The 19,747-nt window shown below is 39.9% G+C and overlaps 1 protein-coding gene across 1 annotated transcript in view; it reads right to left on the minus strand.

Moving 5' to 3' along the window:
* Nucleotides 1-16,021, minus strand: part of AKR1D1 (aldo-keto reductase family 1 member D1) — a 77,492-nt gene extending 61,471 nt beyond the window's left edge. Inside the window, exon 1 of the mRNA XM_034402822.3 lies at nucleotides 15,794-16,021. Coding sequence (XP_034258713.1) covers nucleotides 15,794-15,889 — 96 coding nt within the window. The 5' untranslated portion in view covers nucleotides 15,890-16,021. The remainder of the gene's footprint in view (nucleotides 1-15,793) is intronic.
* Nucleotides 16,022-19,747: the final 3,726 nt, after the last annotated feature.

The raw sequence follows: 19,747 nt of genomic DNA on the forward strand, positions 1-19,747 counted from the left end.
TGGATAAGTGGTCAATGCCTGGAATGCACTACCTGACTCTGTGGTTACCTCCCCAAACCCCAAAAACTTTAACTGTCTACCCCATTCCTAAGAGGTCTGCAAGGGGCATGCATAAGTGCACCAGTCCATTCCTAAGAGGTCTGCAAGGGGCATGCATAAGTGCACCAGTCCATTCCTAAGAGGTCTGCAAGGGGCATGCATAAGTGCACCAGTCCATTCCTAAGAGGTCTGCAAGGGACATGCATAAGTGCACCAGTCCATTCCTAAGAGGTCTGCAAGGGGCATGCATAAGTGCACCAGTGTGCCTACCGTCCCTGTCCTAATATTCTTTTTTACCAGGGGTGAAATGCTCCCGGTTCGGACCAGATCACTCTATCCGGTAGCGATGGAGGCAGGTGGTTCGGAGAACCTGTAACAAAAATCCCTGACCCCACCCCACCCCCATTGCCCAGCTGAGCCACGCAATCATCAGAGGCTTTTTTTTAAAAAAAATTTAAAGCATTTTTTCTACAACCTCTTTGGCCGAAAAAATGCTTTTAAAAGTAAAAAAGCCTCTGATGATCACGCAGCTCAGCTGGGATCATCAGAGGCTTTAAAAAAAAAAAAAGAAAGCCTCTGCAGATCAGGCAAGTCATCTGGGATCATCAGAGGCTTTAAAAGCATTTTTTTACAACCTCTTCAGCCGAAGAGGTTGTAGAAAAAATTGTTTTAAAAGTAAAAAAAAGAAAAGAAAAAGTTGGCCACGCCCATTCAGTCATATTACCCCACCACCACCAAGCCACACCCACAGAACCAGTAGTAACAAATTTTACATTTCACCACTGCTTTTTACTTACTCTTCATGTATTCAAGTTATGTTTATACCGTTACCTGTTATCTTATATATGCTTGACAAATAAACTTATTATTATGATTATGATAAGCACATTGGGGGAACCCGATCGAGGTGGCTCAGAGAAAAGGCTTGGCCAAAAACATAACCAGTCTCCCCTTCATAAAAATCTTTATTTTATCGGCTGCCTCCCACAAGTTTCAGCAGCAGGAGGCCACCCTAACTGACAATATTAAAAGATGGAATTGGAATTGGAATAATAATAATAACTTTATTGTCATTGTACGTGTATGCACAGTATACCCATACAACGAAATTCACTTAACACCCAAAGACCAGGTCCAACACACATAACAATCCCCAAACACACTCCCACCCACCACAATTCCCCACCCCTAAACCACCCAAACATCCACACAGCAGACCAAGTAATGCTGTCCAACAGCTCACTGATGGTGGCCCTTTAGTTCATTGTTGAGTGCAATTATAGCTCTGGGATAAAAAAAAACTATTCAGAAAACGTATGGTTCGAGTTTTAATTGTTCTGTATCTTCTGCCAGAAGGCAACAGTCCAAAAAGATTGTAAGCAGGATGGGAAGAGTCTCTGAGAATGTTATGCAACTTCCTCAAACAGCGAGATTCGAAGATGTCATCCAGGGCTGGTAGCTGGAGCCCGATGATATTCTGGGTAGTTTTAATGATTCTCTGTAGAGTTTTTTTGTCCACTACAGAGCTGCTCCCATACCATGCAAGAATTGGAATTGGGATTGAATTGAACTTTATTTGGCCGAGTGGGATTAGACAAGGAATTCTGTACCAGAATTCTAGTACAGAAGCACTCAGTGTAGGTGCAAAACAACAATTATCATCATCATCATCATCATCATCATCATCATCATCATCATCATCCCAATAAAAGGGGAGAGTAAAAAAGATAAGGCTAAATAATACTATGGCCATACTACATGGGTAAATACACATAGACATTAGACAGCACTGTGAAAATTGGATATTTAGCAGAGTGATGGCATCAGCAAAAAAAAAACTGTCCCTGTGTCTAGTTGTTTTGACATTCAATGCCCTATAGCGCCGTCCCAAAGGGAGGAGTTGAAACACTTTATGTCCAGGACATGAGGGGTCTGCAGACATCTTCTCAGCCCTCCTTTTGACCCGCGCAATATACAAGTTGTCAACTTCAAACTGAACCTGGAACCTTCTATGGATGGCAGGCTGGTTGCAATTGTTCTTTTTGCAGCCTTAACTATCTGTTGGAGTCTGTACCTGTCCTCCTTAGTTTGAGTCTGTACCAAACCAATGATAGACTGCAGGATGAAAGTTCAACAATGTAACTTTTCCGCAATCACACATATGCACCCACCCACACTCCAAACAAAAGATTTTTTTGAATGGGAGATGGAGTTAGGCTAGATAGCTTCTGCATCTTCAGCTGGACAACAGAATGATGGAAGAAATCCCCTCCTTCAGATTCTGGAATCATTAGCCAATCAGAGGTTGTGTTCACAAAACAAAATTACCCAGAGGTAAAAAAAGGATATCCCACCTTTTTTATATGGATATCCCACCTCTGCCACCACTTTGTCGTGAGTTGTTTTATGTATACTGAAGTCAGTGGGCTCCAAAACACAAAAGAGCCAACACAACAACACAGATCCCTAGGCAACACACACACAGACTAATACTCACTGCTCACCACTACTCCACTCTTCCCCAATGCTACTACACCTCCTATTACTGTTTCCCCAACAATTACTCCTTGGGAGTAGTACTTCTGTACTTGGAGAAATAAAGGTAAAGGTTCCCCTCGCACATATGTGCTAGTCGTTCCTGACTCTAGAGGGCGGTGCTCATCTCCGTTTCAAAGCCGAAGAGCCAGCGCTGTCCGAAGATGTCTCCGTGGTCATATGGCCAGCATGACTAAACACCAAAGGCACACAGAACGCTGTTACCTTCCCACCAAAGGTGGTCCCTATTTTTCTACTTGCATTTTTTTTACGTGCTTTCGAACTGCCCACTGCTTCTTGTTCTAGCCTCAGGTGCTTTGGAGAATAGTTTGACTCCCTCTTCTTTGTGGCAGCCCCTGAGATATTGGAACACTGCTATCATGTTTCCCCTAGTCCTTCTCTTCATTAAACTAGACATACCCAGTTCCTGCAACCGTTCTTCATATGTTTTAGCCTCCAGTCTCCTAATCATCTTTGTTGCTCTTCTCTGCACTCTTTCTAAAGTCTCCACATCTTTTCTACATTGTGGCGACCAAAACTGAATGCAGTATTCCAAGTATGGCCTTATCAAGGCATTATAAAGTGTTATTAACAGTTCAAGTGATCTTGATTCTATCCCTCTGTTTATGGCGCCTAGAAGTGTGTTGACATTTTTGGCAGTTGCAGCACATTGCTGGATCATATTTAAATGTGCTGGCTCATATTTAAATGATGGGTGGAACCTTGTGAAAGTAATTAGTGGAACTTTGTGAAAGAGAGATCCAGCCTACAACTAAGGAGTAATTTCCTGGCAGGGAGAACAATTGATCAATGGAACAGCTTGCCTCCCAGAGTTGTAGGTACTGCATTACTGGAGGTTTTTTAGAATAGACTGGACAACCTTTAACTGGGATGATATGAAGTCTCCTGTAGGGGGTTGGACTAGAAGACCTCTAAGGTCCCTTCTAGCCCTAAGATTCTATGATTGAAGAGTGAAATTATTGTTAGCCCTTTGAAATAGACCAGCTCAGGAAAGGGACAGCACAAGGAATCCAGGACTACTGTTTGAGGGTTGTGGGGTAGGATAACACAATCTGCCAGACTTTCCCTCTGTCCCTTTTGTACCAAACAGAAACAAGGTGGGTTGTGTTGACTTGTTCTTGTATCTTGTCCTTCCCCAGGGCTGAGTTATCTTTTATTTTCCTTTCTGCCACAGCACAGGTCAAGCAAGGCATACTGTAAATAAACTTACAGAAAAGTTAAAAAGTTTAATTAATTTGCTTATTTTTACCCTGCCTTTAGTATTGTTATAAATAACTGAAGGTGACAGATATATCTTAATATTCCTTCCTCCTCCTCTTTTCTCCACAACAATCCTGCGAGGTGAGTTGGGCTGAGAGAGAGTAGCTGGCCCAAAGTCACCTAGTCAACTTTCATGCCTGAGGGGGGACAATTAACTCACTTTCTTCCAGTTTCTAGACTGGTGCCTGAACCATTGGACCAAACTGATATGTGCTATATAATACTTGTAAGATAGATGATAGATAGATAGATAGATAGATAGATAGATAGATAGATAGATAGATAGATAGATGGATGGATGGATTTTCTCCCTCTTTTTAAACATTTTTAATATTTTTAAATATTTTTTAGTATTTTTAATATTCAAAGTTTAAATTTGTTTTAAATTGATTGGGGTTTTAAATCTGTCTGGGCCAAACTATTTAATTCAATTTTATCTCTGCTTTTTAAATTTTGTATGTATGTATTTTATTGTTGGCTGTTCACCGCCCTGAGTCCTTCGGGAGTAGGGCGGTATATAAATCAAATCAAATCAAATCAAATCAAATCAAATCAAATCAAATCAAATCAAATCAAATCAAATCAAAGTAAAGTAAAGTAAAGTAAAGTAAAGTAAAGTAAAGTAAAGTAAAGTTAGATAGATAGATAGATAGATAGATAGATAGATAGATAGATAGATAGATACTCGCACATACATATAATGCATATAGACTATTTTTATGTTATATGATATATTAAGCTGAACCAGAATTCAGCAGTCTTTCAAATGCTGCAATAGCATCTTGCATCAAGAATCCAAAAAAAATACAACTTGTAGTAAAATAAGTTTGCTACTGACAATATAAGACCAGATATGATAAAATTCATGATTTTCTTATTTCAAGAATATCACTCTTGAAAAAAGTTGAAAGGCATTTTGCATGAGGTATAAATGGCAAAATAAGGTATTTCTTTCCCCTATCATTCTCCTAACAGTCATCAATAATAATTTAAAGTGGCTGATTGTTTAGATATATCCTTAATAATAGTCCATCCCTCCCTCCATCTATCTCTAAGGAGTAAAAGAGCAAACTCCATGTGGTTATTAAGTGTTGAGGAAAAGCTGTAGCTATCCCTACATCTGTAGATAATTAAGTATGGGAGAAAGAAGGAGAAATTAGCAGCAAACTAGTAAAAATTTAACAGAACAGAATAGAATAGAATAGAATAGAAGAGAAGAGAAGAGAAGAGAAGAGAAGAGAAGAGAAGAGAAGAGTTGGAAGGGACCTTGGAGGTCTTTTAGTCCAACCCCCTGTTTAGACAGGAAACCCTACGCCACTTCAGACAAATGGTTATCCAACATCTTCTTAAAAATTTCCAGTGTTGGAGCATTCACTACTTCTGCAGGCAAGTTGTTCCACTTATTAATTGTTCTAACTGTCAGGAAATTTCTCCTTAGTTCTAAGTTGCTTCTCTCCTTGATTAGTTTTCACCCATTGCTTCTTGTCCTGCCCTTAGGTGCTTTGGAGAATAGTTTGACTCCCTCTTCTTTGTGGCAACCCCTGAGATATTGGAACACTGCTATCATGTCTCCCCTAGTCCTTCTTTTCATATCCAGTTCCTGCAACCATTCTCCATATGTTTTAGCCTCCAGTCCCCTAATCATCTTTGTTGCTCTTCTCTGCACTCTTTCTAGAGTCTCAATATCTTTTTTACATTGTGGCAACCAAAACTGGATGCAGTATTCCAAGTGTGACCTTACAAAGGCATTATATAGTGGTATTAACACTTCACATGATCTTTATTCTATCCCTCTGTTTATGCTGTCTAGAACTGTGTTGGCTTTTTTGGCAGCTGCTGCACACTGCTGGCTCATATTTAAATGGTTGTCCACTAGGACTCCAAGATCCCTCTCACAGTTACTACTATTGAACAAGGTACCACATATACTGTACCTTTGCATTTTGTTTTTCTTGCCTAAATGTAGAACCTTACTTTTTTCACCATTGAATTTCATTTTGTTAGATAACGCCCAATGTTCAACTCTGTTGAGTTATGATAATAAGCATTAAAATATATACTGCTCAAAAAAATAAAGGGAACACAAGCAGAAGACATCCGAGATCTGAATGAATGAAATAGCCTTATTAAATACTTTATTCTTTACATACAGTAGTTTATACACTGCTCAAACAACTAAAGGGAACACAAAACTACTGCATGTAACGTCCAGTACTGATCAATGGCGAGTTGCAGGGGCCAAGGCATCATTCCCCGGGGCCACCGGGGAGTCCTGAGAACCCAGCCGGAGGTGCTGGGCCGGAGCCCGCACACTTGACGGCCGAGTTCCAGACAGTTCCAAGGCGGGAACCGGGAGAGACAAAAGCCTCGTCTGCACGGGTCGACAGCAAGGCAAAAAGTGATCTGCGCAGGTCAGATAGGACGGGGAGGTGCCCCGCCTACCTGCGCGACTACGTCACGTACATGACCAACGGAGAGATGGACTAAGAACTAGGAGGGGAGGGGTGTTATGTCCGTATATGGGCATCCCCGCCGGATTGGCTAGTCCACCAGTGGGAGATTTGAAGATCTGTCATTGGCCAGCTCAGGAAAGAAAAAGAGTGAAAGTATAAGAAAGAAAGAGGAAAAGAAGGAAAACTGAAAAAGAATGACTTCCAACTTTCTTTGGTACAGATATAAATAAAAAAATATATCAAACTCTTACTCTAAGATTAACATTTGTCTACATTATTCCCATAATTCCTTATTTAATCATCAAAGCCCAGATCAACTTTTAATTTCAGTTTCTCACAAAAAGTCCAGTAATGGTTCATATCATTTTAATCACTATTTGTTAATGAAACCACAATTGATTTATTTAATTGCACCAAACACTAAATAAAACAGGAATGGAAAATCCTAAACTCTAATGTAGACCCATGCATCTCAACTTTGGCAACTTTAAGATACATGGACTTCAATTCTCAGAATTCCCCAGGCAGCATGAAGTTCGCCCATCTTAAACTTGCCAAGACTGAAAAATGCTGATCTAGAGACAGGGATTTTTCCATTCCTCCTTTACTGGTTCCTACTTATAATCATAATGCAAAGTCCCCATTTCTAATTCACCCTAGAGCAGGGGTTTTGGGCCTGGAAGGCCTCCTGTCCTGCACCACCTGTGCAACACCCTCCCCCCAGCACCCCATTTTGGGCCTGGAAGTCCTCCTGCACCAACTTGGAACTTCAAAACGGCCCACGGGGGACTTCTGGAAGAGGTGGGGCAGGGTGGGTGGGCCCAGACAGAGGTGGGATTAGCCGGTTCTCTGAACTAGGCAAAAAGTTAACAACCGGTTTGCCTGAACTGGTGCGAACCAACTGAAGCCCACCTCTGGCTTTGTATAATAATAACCAGCATTATCTCTTTTTTTTTTATTATTGAAAAAGTTTTCAAATACAAATTTTTCCCCCTTTTTTCCCCCTCTCCCTCCCCCTCCCTAACCCCCCCTCCCCACCCATCCCCCCCTGTGACTTCTTCATAACAAAAAAAAAACCTAATTCATAACAGATTACTTACTCCCTCCTCTAGATATTGACCTTTACTTACTAAAAATATTATTAATATTATAACATCCCCCTTTATCCATACATATCAGAAAAGAGAAAAGAAAGGAAAAAAAAAAGACATTATACTATGACATTATAGAATAACTTCTCCACTTTAAAACTATACGATAAGTCCTACTTTAACATTTAATCTTCTATATATATTACTATAACATTTCAAAGCGGCCTTCCCCATAAAATCTAGTTTAACATTTATTCCACTCTATCCATTTCCTCCACTCCCCTAAATATAACACTTAAAAATCCCTTTTCTTAGACTAATCAATCTACTAACTAGCTTATTCACCCACTATCATGCAAAATTGCCATACACAACATTTCTTAACATCTTTGATTCACTGCCCACACTACTTAAAAATATATGTCTATATTTTCCATTATATCTAAATAAAAAAAAAGAAAAGACAATGACTTTAAATTTATAATCCATATAGTATCTTCTTTGAGGTCTTTCCACTGGATTGGTAGAACCAACATCCATAATCGGGTAACATAGCTTACTGGTGCAACAGTTTATTCAGGATCTTCAATCATATCTGCCCCCATCAGTAGTAAATATCTTCTTATATGTATAAAAGTAAAAACAACCACCCGAGTGACATTATAATTATATTCCATATAGTAATAATTGTGGGTTTCATCAGGATTATTAATTCCCATCATCGTAGTGGGTAACAACCCGATCTTCTGCATGCCCCAGCATAATTCTCTTGCCTTGTGATTCAAGATAATATAATATGTTTATCAACACAAAAAGAAATTCCAAAATGGATAATTCAAATCCATCAGTTTAAGGCTCGTTTCACGTCCCCAGATTACGGCCATGCAGAGATCTGCCACAAACCTCAGGATGATATTAACCAATACGTCGCCTCTTCTGTGTTTACACATAATCGTTCATATTTTAAAATCACTGGCTTCACTGTTGCCTGATTTAGAAATTTCTATTTTTATGCCACCTATTTCTTTTTTTCTTTTCTTTTTGTGGGTTTGGTTTCCATCCTGGTTCCCTTTCTACAAAATGTGTATCATCTGGTCGGTTTTTATTCTGCTTTGTAGATTGGTCTTGTTGGTTTTGCTTTTGTATCTCATGTTTCTTTTTTATCCCTTGTATATCCCCTAATTGGTTTCCATGTTTATCCTTGCCTTGATAAGTCATCACATTAAGATTAGATGCCTCTTCTCTCAAATTTGTAGATAGTCCAGCTGGGGTATCCAATAAATCCAAAGGCAATTCATCTGGTACAGTCTCTGTAATTCGATATTTTACCTTTATTTCCGGCTCCTTCTGCTTATCCTGTATTATACCTGAAGATGTTAAGTTCATTTTCAACCTATTTTGATAAAATTCTTCCGCTCTTTCAACAGTATTTAGCTGATATCTTTCTCCTTGGTATCTAAATATAATACCAACTGGGGCGTCCCACCTGTATGAGATATTTCTCTTTTTTAACTCATTCACCAGAAAACCAAATTTCTTCCTTTCCATCAATATCTTAGGTGGGAGTTCCTTGTAAATCCAAATCTTTCTTCCATACAATTGCAAATTAGAATTGAAGGAATTTTGTACGATATTATTCCTAATTTCTTTATCTGTAAAATAAATCACCACATCTCTAGGCAATTGCCTTTGCTTGGCAATCCAGGAGTTGATTCGATAAACTCTGTCGATCCTACAAAACACTTCGTCAGGTTGAACCTTTAGAATCCCAGCTAGAAATTCAGAAGATATTTTCCTTAAATCCTCTCTATTATTTTCCTGCAAACCTCTTAATCTTATCGCATATTCTGTGAAATTATATTGTACCATTAAAATCTCTTTTTCAATCTTCTGTTGCAGATTTTCTGCATTACCATACTTTTGATCAGCATCCATTTTAGGTTTTTCTTCTAAACTATTATCCTGAGTGTTTGTCAAATCATTTTCAATTTTTTGAATTCTATTGTCCAATTTATCTTGAATTTCTTCCATTTTAGACTCTAGTACATTAGTATTTGTGTCCAACTGTATCATAAATCCTGTAAAACCATTAACCACTTTTGAGAATTTTTTCTCCAAAAAATCAAACTTAGATTTTACCAATTCTTTAATTTCCTGCTTAAATTTTTCAAATTGCTGATTCACAATCTCCTCCCTTCTTTCAATCTCCTCTATAAAAAATTCTATTATATTAAAATCAGGTTTCTGAGACTGAAGAATTAAAACTTGTTCCTTTAAGTTGTTGGTGGGGGGATTCCCCCCCCCCTTCTTGTTTATCTGACTTTATGAGTCTCAGTGCCATGTTTCCGCCCAGGCAGGCTTTGTTAAAAAAAAAGCAAGAAAGAAAAAAAAAAGGACTTCTTTCCAATCAACAACAATATCAGGTCTCCAAGGGAAAAAAAAGAGAAAAAGACACAGGAGCGAAGTTTTGTCTACAAATGTAGCCAGTGGTATTTATTCCGCTACATTGTAGTAATAGAAAACGGAAGGACTTTCCCTTTCAGCCTCTCCTCCAGCCGACGCCATTTTAAAAGCCCGCTCCGGGCTTTGGGAGACCTCTGCTGATGCAGAGCCAGGCATCAAAAGCAAGCCTGCAAATTTAACAGACTACTCAAAGAAAATGTGAGCTGGACCTGTAATACTGAACCGCAAGTATTTTTTTCCCTCTTTCTTTTCCTCCTCTCTCTTAAGTAATTTTTTTTAAAAAATCAGTAAAATACTTGCATCTCATCCGCTCCGTCCCAAAAGTAAAGGAAAAACTTTTGGGACTCCACAGAGAGTTCTACCCACCCCTGCCGGCTCTATCTCCGTTTCCTCATGGAAACGGAGTTTTTTCGAGCCGCCATTCCGTTGTGAAGGTGGCTCTAACAGGCGATGGAAGCTGACGATCCCAAAGGAACGTCTGGCAGCAACAAACAGCAACCCGGAAGTCCCTAACCAGCATTATCTCATTCATTTCCTACATCTTCTTTTCTATCTATTCCCACCATCGAACAAATGGAAATGATCTTCTGCACTGTTCCCCTGCCCTCAAAATCTACATTTTCAGTGGGTTTTCAAACTGTGAAACTATTCATTTGAGCCTGGAGATTCTGCTATAAGAAATGGTGTGGATCTGTTCAGTATTGAGAAATCAAGGGAGAGATTAGGACACAAATTGCTTAACCTTCCATGATTTAATTATTATTTTATAATTTCTGATAAGATCTGGGTGTGAAGAAAATTAAAGAATTTGGGAAGGAACAAGTGGAAGATGGAAGGAAGGAGGGATTCCTGGGCTCTGCTTCAGCAGGAAAGAGTTGATTTCTTCTTTTCAATCAAGCTGAGGAATGAGAGAAACACCTCTCACAAATAGAACCCTACATTAAAACTGATCACAGTTTTTGTGCCTCTACTGTGGCTCTTGTCCCCCTTTTAACCCAATGGACATCCTGCTGCATGAAGCATTTTGCCATCTGGTTTACAGAAACAATGTTTGGGGACATTGCCTCCTCACAATATCTTACAGATAAAATGGATGCTGCTTTTGTGATTGTTCTGTTGACTTCTCTGGTCTTAAACTTTGATTTAGTAAAATTCAGCCTACTCTTTTCCTCTAGAGACTACGTTGCAGGCTATATAGTTGCTACACTCAACTTACTTTCTGAAGTTCTCTGTCTTGCTCTATCTTTCATTCATGGTACCACCTAGCATGGTGAAGAGCTCTGGAGAAGATAAGCCCTTGCATTTTCTTAGATTGATCCTAATCTAAGTCACGCCCAACTTCAAAGGTTTTTGAAATCTCCAGAAGATGCCATGTGGATAAAAGGAACTAGCAACAGAACATTAAGTCATTTGGACTTTGCTCATAGTAAAGTGGAGACTGTAGACTGCTCACAATCTTTTTAGGGTATTCCAAAAAACATTGGACCAGAGATGTGTTTGATTCAATAGAAGTGGGATATTTGCTTTGCTGCATATTCAGTAAAATCAGCTAACAATTTTTGGACAGTTTTAAGATGATCAAACGTATTTATGGGATATGGTTTTGAGAAATAGATGAAGTACACTGGTTTAGGCTGGGTTTCAAATAAGTACATGGCTGGGAGAGAGTTGTAAACAGCGTTTGTCTCTTTTTGTCAGAACTGGAAGGTTTAAACTTTATAAATCAACAAAAGCTTTGTTATGTTTACTAATTGATACATACATATTTTAAAAATCCAAGCTTTCTTTCTATCTCTCTCTTGTTTAGTTTTCCTTGCTAGCTTTTATTGTTTTCTTTGTTTATTACTTCACTTTTGATGTCTTGATTGCTTTTTTAAAAAGGCAAGTAAAAATTGCAATTTAGTGGCAGTTTGGAGCCCTGGGAATTATTTAGGCAAAGCTATCAGATAAAGTAGGGGAATTCAGATTGGGTAAAGTACTCTATTTTTACTCCGAACCTTCCAAAATTTAAACATTGTTAACAAAGCAACAGTTCTAGAGTAGAATAATTTCAAGTAGTGTTGACTGTTGGATGTCAGTGTTATCAGTCTAGTAAATAGATTATTGAAAGATACATATTCTGAAAAGGAAAGAAGGATCAATACTAGAAAACGGAGCCTGGGAGGGCCGCATGCAGCCCTCGCGAGCTTCGTTTTAGGTGAAAATGATTCAGCTTCCAGTAAGGGTCAAAACAGGGTCTTTCCCCTCAATCCATTTGTTATAATAGACGTGGCTAGCCTGTGGCCCTTCAGCCTCCTGTTCTGCACCGTGACTCCTTCCCTAAGATTATGCTGTCAAAATTGGCAACCCGCTCAATTATAATGTCACATTTGTTTATGCTTCTTTCAACAAGCAAATACGTCCTAAGAGTTTGTAAAGTCTCCAACAAGCTTAATGTACCTAATTTATTGGAGAATGAAATGACTTGAAAGAAACAACAACAACAAAAAACAACAACAGAGAATTAAACTGAAAATTAAATCTAGGATGGAAAATTGATTGCGGAGAAGCCCAAACTTACCAGTTATGCCTTGTGTAGAATTTATATTCAGGAATATGAAAAATAGTAAAGAGAAGGTCATTTTACCATTGTGACATTTGCGTTAGTCCCATGTCCTATCATCCGGATTGTATTCCTGTTGTTTAGCCTCAAAAGGCACTTTTCAGGTGTGAATTGAATCATGGTGATGGAAACAAGATTTTAGATACTTTTTTTTCCTTTCAGTTTGCACGGAAAGTATTTCTATAAACAGCTGGGACAGGGCTCCTTCTGTGAGCAGGGAGCGCAAGAGAATAAGGAATAGACTGTCCAAACAACAAAGCTCAGTTTTTGGCATTTTTACAAAAACTGTCACCTTTACACCAGCGGTGTAATTCGGCCGGATCTATCCGGTTCGCGCAAGGCAGACGGGACAGCAGCTGGAGGCTCCGCCCACACGCCAGGAGGTCATCACATCCTGTTTTTGACCCAGAAGAGGTGCACGTGCTCATATTTCTGATCCAGTAGCGAAGGTAAGTGCATTTTATCCCATTTACACTCAATGTGTGAACTATAGGAAAGCAGTAGGAGAATGAAATTTTATATTTGACAACCTTGTGTTGCTAAGTTATCACACACACAGTTTCACGTTTCTCATACCTTTCCTTCCAGAGATATAAACATTACCCTTTTTCGAGCCACGGTAATTTTCGGCCAACTTTGCACCAAATTATCTAGATGGAGATTGCTGATGAGAATGGTTTTATTATTTTGTTTAATAGAGCACAAAAAGTTGTACAAGATGGCCAAGTTTTGTTTCTCTCAGCAAAATATTGCCGGAGATATTATGTCTCAAAGTTGCTGAAACCTCAGAGTCATACTGTAGAAGACTGCCGTATGGGAAGGTTACACAAATGGCTATATCTCCGCAAGTATTGCATCGGCACACGTAACACTTTACCAATGTTCATTGAGGACGTGTGTGCATGTTCACATCAAATTTCATTGAAATCTGTGATGGTCGAGGAGGGCACTTTTCTGAAATCAGACCACTTGACATGGAATGACCCTTGTGAGAGATCTGGTTTGTCTTGTGTTCAATCATTTACCACAAGAGTTCCTATGCGGAACTTTAACTGTCCACACTATCTCCAGTCAGCATGATCACGATAATCAACAAAGTTGCGAGCACAAAGTTGGTGGGAAGTTTGGTTTAGGTGGACTTGGAGTCACTGATTGGTTTAGAATTTATTTTACAATAAATAAAATAAAATAAAATTTTCAGAGAAATCCATCAGTTTCTGGACTGATGCAGGATGAGACAGTTTACTATATTTATTTATAACAGGTGTCACACTCGATTTCATTGAGGGCCGCATCAGGGTTATATTTGACCTCAGGGGGAGGGGCATGGCCAGGGGGCATGGCCAGTTCAATGTCACTCATATCAGGGGCACCTGTGGTTGCCAAGTGCTAAGGCAGGACTTCCCTCAGACCCTCCCTCACTCCCATTATAATCTCCATCCTTCCTTCCTTCCTTCCTTCCTTCCTTCCTTCCTTCCTTCCTTCCTTCTCTTCCTTCTTTTTCCTTCCTTCTTCCTTCTCATTTCTTCTTCCCCTCTTTTCTTAGTTTTCCTTCCTTGCTCTCTTCCCACCTTTCCTTATTTTCTTTGTCTTTCCTCTTTCCCTTTGTCCTTTCCTGGTACCCTTCTTGCATGCTCAAATGCAAAAGGGAAAACATTTTTCCTTTTGTTTTGTTTTTGGTTTGTTTTGTTAGCCCTCTGCCAGTGAAAACGGGGCCCGGGAGGGCCGCATGTAGCCCTCCCGAGCTCTGTTTTCACTGGCTGAGGCACCGCGGGCCAGTTCTTTGCTGTTTCCAAGGTGGACCCGTGGGCCAGATCTAAGCACCCCAATGGCCACATCCGGCCCGCAGGCCTTGAGTTTGACATTCCTGATTAATAACAAATTGAGGGGGAGAGCCTAGAGGTTTTCTCACAGAGAGAAAAGAACATCTTATAAGTGGTATTATAAGCGAAGCGCGTGCACGAAGAGAACCGGTTGGAACCCACCACTGATGTACAGGTAGTCCTTGACTTACAACCATTAGTTTAGAGACTGTTGAAAGTTACAACAGCACTGAAACAATTGACTTATGACCATTTTTCACACTTAACAACCATTGCAGCATTCCTGTGGTCCCGGTGGAATTTTGATCCCTATGATCAAAATTCGGACTCTTGGCAACTATCTCATACTTCTGATGGTTGCAGTGTCCCAGGATCATATGATCACATTTTGTGACCTTCTAACAAGCAAATTCAATGGGGAAGCCAGCTTCACTTTACAACTGTGTTACTAACTTAACAACCGCACTGATTCACTTAACAACTATGTCCAGGAAAGCTGTTAAATGGGGTAAAACTCACTTAACAGCTGTCTGACTTAGCAATAGAAATTTTGGGCTCAATTGTGGTCATAAGTTGAGGACTACCTGTAGAAGGGAGGAGGCTGAATCCCACAATGCTCTATGAAGAGTAACAATCAGCCAACGTCTCTTCCAGCATCTAGAATTATCCCAAAGAAAAGAGCAGAGCTCCTATGAAACTCTGCCTTGAATCCTCAGCCTTTACAGGTAGAGCAAAGAATACCTTGATTGATACTATCAAAGTCAACTAAGAAAATTATGTCCATTCACGTTCCAACAAAACTCATCCATCAATGACCAATGCCATTTCCATTCTTCCATACATTTCCTTTGCAGAGCCCCAATATTCAGAGCTTATGGGAAGTTTATCATTGATGAGAATGTTTACCTCTCACCCTACCTACTCTTTTGGGGCTCCTAGCAAAATTGAAATTCATTCTCCAGGACCAAAGTATTACTTGCCAAGTTTGAAAAGACCAAGCTATTAAGGATGACCTTAATTCTACTTTAAAGCGACAAAGGATAGCAAGGACTAAATATCTTGTACCTTGGTACTCAGCTGCTTTGAAATTCATCAGATTTGGTACTCAACACATTTTGACATGAAAATTTTGTTCCAGTACTCATGGTTTGTTTGATAGTCAACACATAGGTGTCCTGCCTAAGCCTAAGGGGGTTGGACTAGAAGACCTCCAAGGTCCCTTCCAATGCTGTTATTCTATTCTAGAATTGTCGGCTGCTTTGTGACTCACTACATTATTCCATATGGGAAAAATTGGTTTGGTACTCATTGTCCTTGGTACTCATCCTGCCTCCAGGAATCAATTAACTACGAGTACCAAAGTACCACTGAATAGCATTTTATTTCTGAGTAGAGGAAACAAATTACACCAAGTCAAGTCAGCTTCCATATCAGATAAAGCAGGTTAACCAATTAAGCATTGCCTGGATCTTATGCTTAGGAACAGTAAATAAAAGGTTATCTTACCTTTTCAGCACCAGTGCTGGTACCAAGTCCAATCACCGGGATAGCGTTCCCGTCGTTCAGTCTCAAACGGTGGCTTTTGAAGGTAAATTGACTCATGGTGATGTAATTTTTCTCCTGCACTTCTGCAGCCAAACTTCTTAAGGAAACTATCGTCTTCTGTATGTGGCTTGGGTACTTGGGTATGTATGTGTATGTGGCTTGGGTACAGCAGAGGGTGCAAGAGGGCAGAAAAGTCTTGTGCAACTAAATGCTGCTGAACCTGTTGCAGAACACTGAGCAAATGTTTGCTCTGTTAAATACTAATATTAACGTCCTTGGCATTTCATTGGCTGAAATCACTGGGAGGCGATTCCCTTCTACAGGGCAAAGAGTGTCCAAAGTCAAAATTACAGCACGTTTGAAATGCAGCCTTTAGGTTCTAAGCTACTTGGATGAGCGAAGATTGTCAGTATGATAGAAAAAAAGGCAGCTACAATAAAGCTTTAGCCAAGCCCTTTGTAAACCTTATTTTATCATCTGCACTGAATGCCTAGTATGAACAGCTGGGGGTGATTGTGGTTGATAGCACTAGCAATAGAACTTAGATTTATATACTGCTTCACAATGCTTTACAGCCCTCTCTGAGCGGTTTACAGAGTCAGCATATTTCCCCCAACAATCTGGGTCCTCATTTTACCCACCTCGGAAGGATGGAAGGCTGCGGCAACCTTGAGCTGGTCAGGATCGAACTCCTGGCAGTGGGCAGAGTTAGCCTGCAATACTGCATACTAACCATGATCCCACCAGGACTCCCTGATCCTCTTGAAGGATCAGGGAGTCCTGGTGCAGGATGAAAGTTTTGCATGGAGCTTCTCCTTTTCCATCACCACAGAAAAATAAAGATGGCACTGAGGGGGATATGGAGTTATCCCTGACCTGAGCAATTTCATGGAGATTAGAGGTGGTATTCAGCTGGTTCGCACCAGTTCATGCAAACTGTTGGTGGAAATATAGCCAAGGTTGCCAAACTGGTAGCGATGGTTGGTTGGCCATGCCCCTGAACTGGTCCCCTGGTTGCCCCTCGCTTACCCCGCCTGCTATGTTCATCGCCGCCATGTTCTTCGCACATGCGCATCTCATTGCCTTGCAAGTCCAATGGGATGCGCATGTGCAAAGAACATGGCGGCGATAGCAGCAGTGGTATTCTCTGGTATTTTCCAGCGGCCTGCAGCCAGCCACCACCTCTTTGAGAGCTGCTTTCCAGTAGCGGTGGCTGGCTGGGGGCTGCCGAAAACTCCGTCAGCTTGCCTTCTAGACTCTGGACCAGCCGCTGCGGAAGGTAAAAAGCCCGAACAAAGAGGCGGTGGTGGGGGAGAAGTGGGGCTAGGACCGGGGCCACTAAAGGAGGGGAAATGGGGTGACTGGCGAAGGGAGGACAAGGGTAGATAGGTGGAAATTTCAAAAAAAAAATCCTACTTTTTCCTGTGGGCGTGGCTAGGTGGGGGGTTATGTGACTGAGTGGACATGGGCATGAGTGATGTCAAGCACTGAAAAAGTGACACGACCATTTTTCACATTTACGACCGTTGCAACAATCCCATAACCACATGATCAAAATTCAGACGCTTGGCAACCGATTCCTATCTATGACGGTTGCAGTATCCCGAGGTCATATGATCGCTTTTTACAGCCTTCTGATGTAAAGTCAACGGGGAAGCCAGATTCATTTAATCTCAGTGTTACTAACTTAACAAATGTAGTGGTTCACTTAATAACTATAGCAAGAAAGATCGTAAAAGGGGGCAAAACTGACTTAACCAATGTCTCACTGAAATTTTGGGCTCAGTTGTGCCTGTTCTTGAATATTTAATTATAATTTAATATAATTTAATATAATATAATTTAATATAATTGTATTCTTGAATACAGCTCATCTGTCTGGAACCAGCACTGCATATCGGACATAAATACAATCGAGAGAGTCCAGAGATATTTTACGAGAAGAGTCCTCCATTCCTCTAACCGCAATAGAATACCTTATGCCACCAGACTCCAAATTTTGGGCTTAGACAACTTAGAACTATGCCGACTTCAGCCTGACCTAACCATAGTACATAAAATTATCTCCCACAATGTCCTTCCTGTCAATGACTACTTCAGCTTCAACTACAACAATACACGAACAAATAATAGATACAAATTCAAGGTAAACTGTTCCAAACTCGATTGCAGAAAATATGACTTCAGTAACAGAGTGGTCAATGCCTGGAATGCACTACCTGACTTCTTCCTCAAACCCGCAAAACTTTAACCCTAAACTGTCTACTGTTGACCTCACCTCATTCCTAAGACGTCTGTAAGGGGCGTGCATAAGTGCACCAGCGTGCCTACCGTCCCTGTCCTAATATTCCTTTTTACTTACTCTTTTCATGTATTCAAACTATGCTTATACTTTTACCTGTTATTTTATATATGCTTGACAAATAAACTTATGATTATAATGATTATAAGTTGAGGACTACCTGAATTTTGAATGTTGTAAGTCTCCCAGAAGTTTTTTGGAGTTGGGCAGACTTCAAAACCAATAAATCCAATAAAATTTCTTATATGCATGATAAATCTATGGAGAAAACCTCTCATTCTAACATTTCTGTACAAGCAAACCAACGTGCCTGTAAGTATAGAATTCTTTATACGCGAGTGAATTAGCATTGTATTTACTTATCAAACTATCTGCAAACTTTTTACCAGGAAGTATAAACATGGTATAAAATGCAAACTCAAATAAAATTCAATGTAAAGAATATTTTAAAATTCTTTAAAGGAAAAGAATAAACAAACAACACTAGAATGGAGGAAACATTTGGTTTCTTTAACCAGTCACTGGAAACAAGAAAATAAAAAACTGTTAATAGATCAGAAAAGTGAGAAAAACCTGGTGTTTTCTTTTGTAAAGCTTTTAATGGAAGCTTATTTATTTATTTATCACTTTTAAACCCACCGGATGAACCACAGATTCCCAGCAGTTTATGATAATAAAAGCAATACAGTACATTAAAGATGAAGAAGTCACAATAAAAATCAATATAGATTTAACATAAATTATTCTGGCTCTAACAGAGCCATCAGTCTCCAATATGTTCTGAACTAAATAAGAACACTGCATAAAACTCCAGATAAAACAATGGCAACAATTACATATTAAAATGTAAATCTGATCTGCTGAATTAAGCTAATGAAGATTGTATAGCTCAAAAAGAAACATAATCACTACCTAATATTTGCAAATCAAACTGTTGCCAAAGGACACTGCTTTGCACCAGTGGTGGATTGCCCCCAGTTTGGACAGGTTCGCAAGAACCAGTAGTAAAACCGGCAGGAAGCTCCGCCCACCAACCCGGACGTCATCAGGAAGCTTCTGTGCAGAAGCACGCGTATGCGGTCCTGTTGCGAACCAGTAGTAAAGGTAAGTAGAACCCACCCTTGCTTTGCACCTCTTCTCTTTTTTTAAAAAAAAGGGTTAGGGTTAGTATGTGTGTGTGTATGTGTGTATAAACAAACTTAGATGGGAAGGTAACAGCATTCTGTGTGCCTTTCGCATATAGAGCTCTTGGCCACATGACCACAGAAAATGTCTTCGGACAATGCTGGTTCCCTTGGCCAAGAAACAGATGAGCATCGCACCCTAGAGTTGGACAAGACTGGACAGGGAAACCTTTACATACATACATACATACATACATACATACATACATACATACATAGGAAGAACCTGGCTAAAGAGAAATACACATAAAGCCTATGGAAAGGAAAGGAAACAAATACTGTACCTTTACAGGGAGGATACATGGGATGAGGGTGTGGCTAACTGATGAGGACTTATAAGTCCGAAATAGATCTATCTTAGTCTCCTTAGTCTCCCAATAGGCAGCAGAGTGTTTGCTGGCTGCCAGAAAAAAAAAAAGCCTAGAAACT

The sequence above is a fragment of the Pantherophis guttatus genome, chromosome 7, assembly GCF_059756535.1.
Source record: "Pantherophis guttatus breed Tessera chromosome 7, ASM5975653v1, whole genome shotgun sequence".
NCBI lineage: Eukaryota > Metazoa > Chordata > Lepidosauria > Squamata > Colubridae > Pantherophis > Pantherophis guttatus.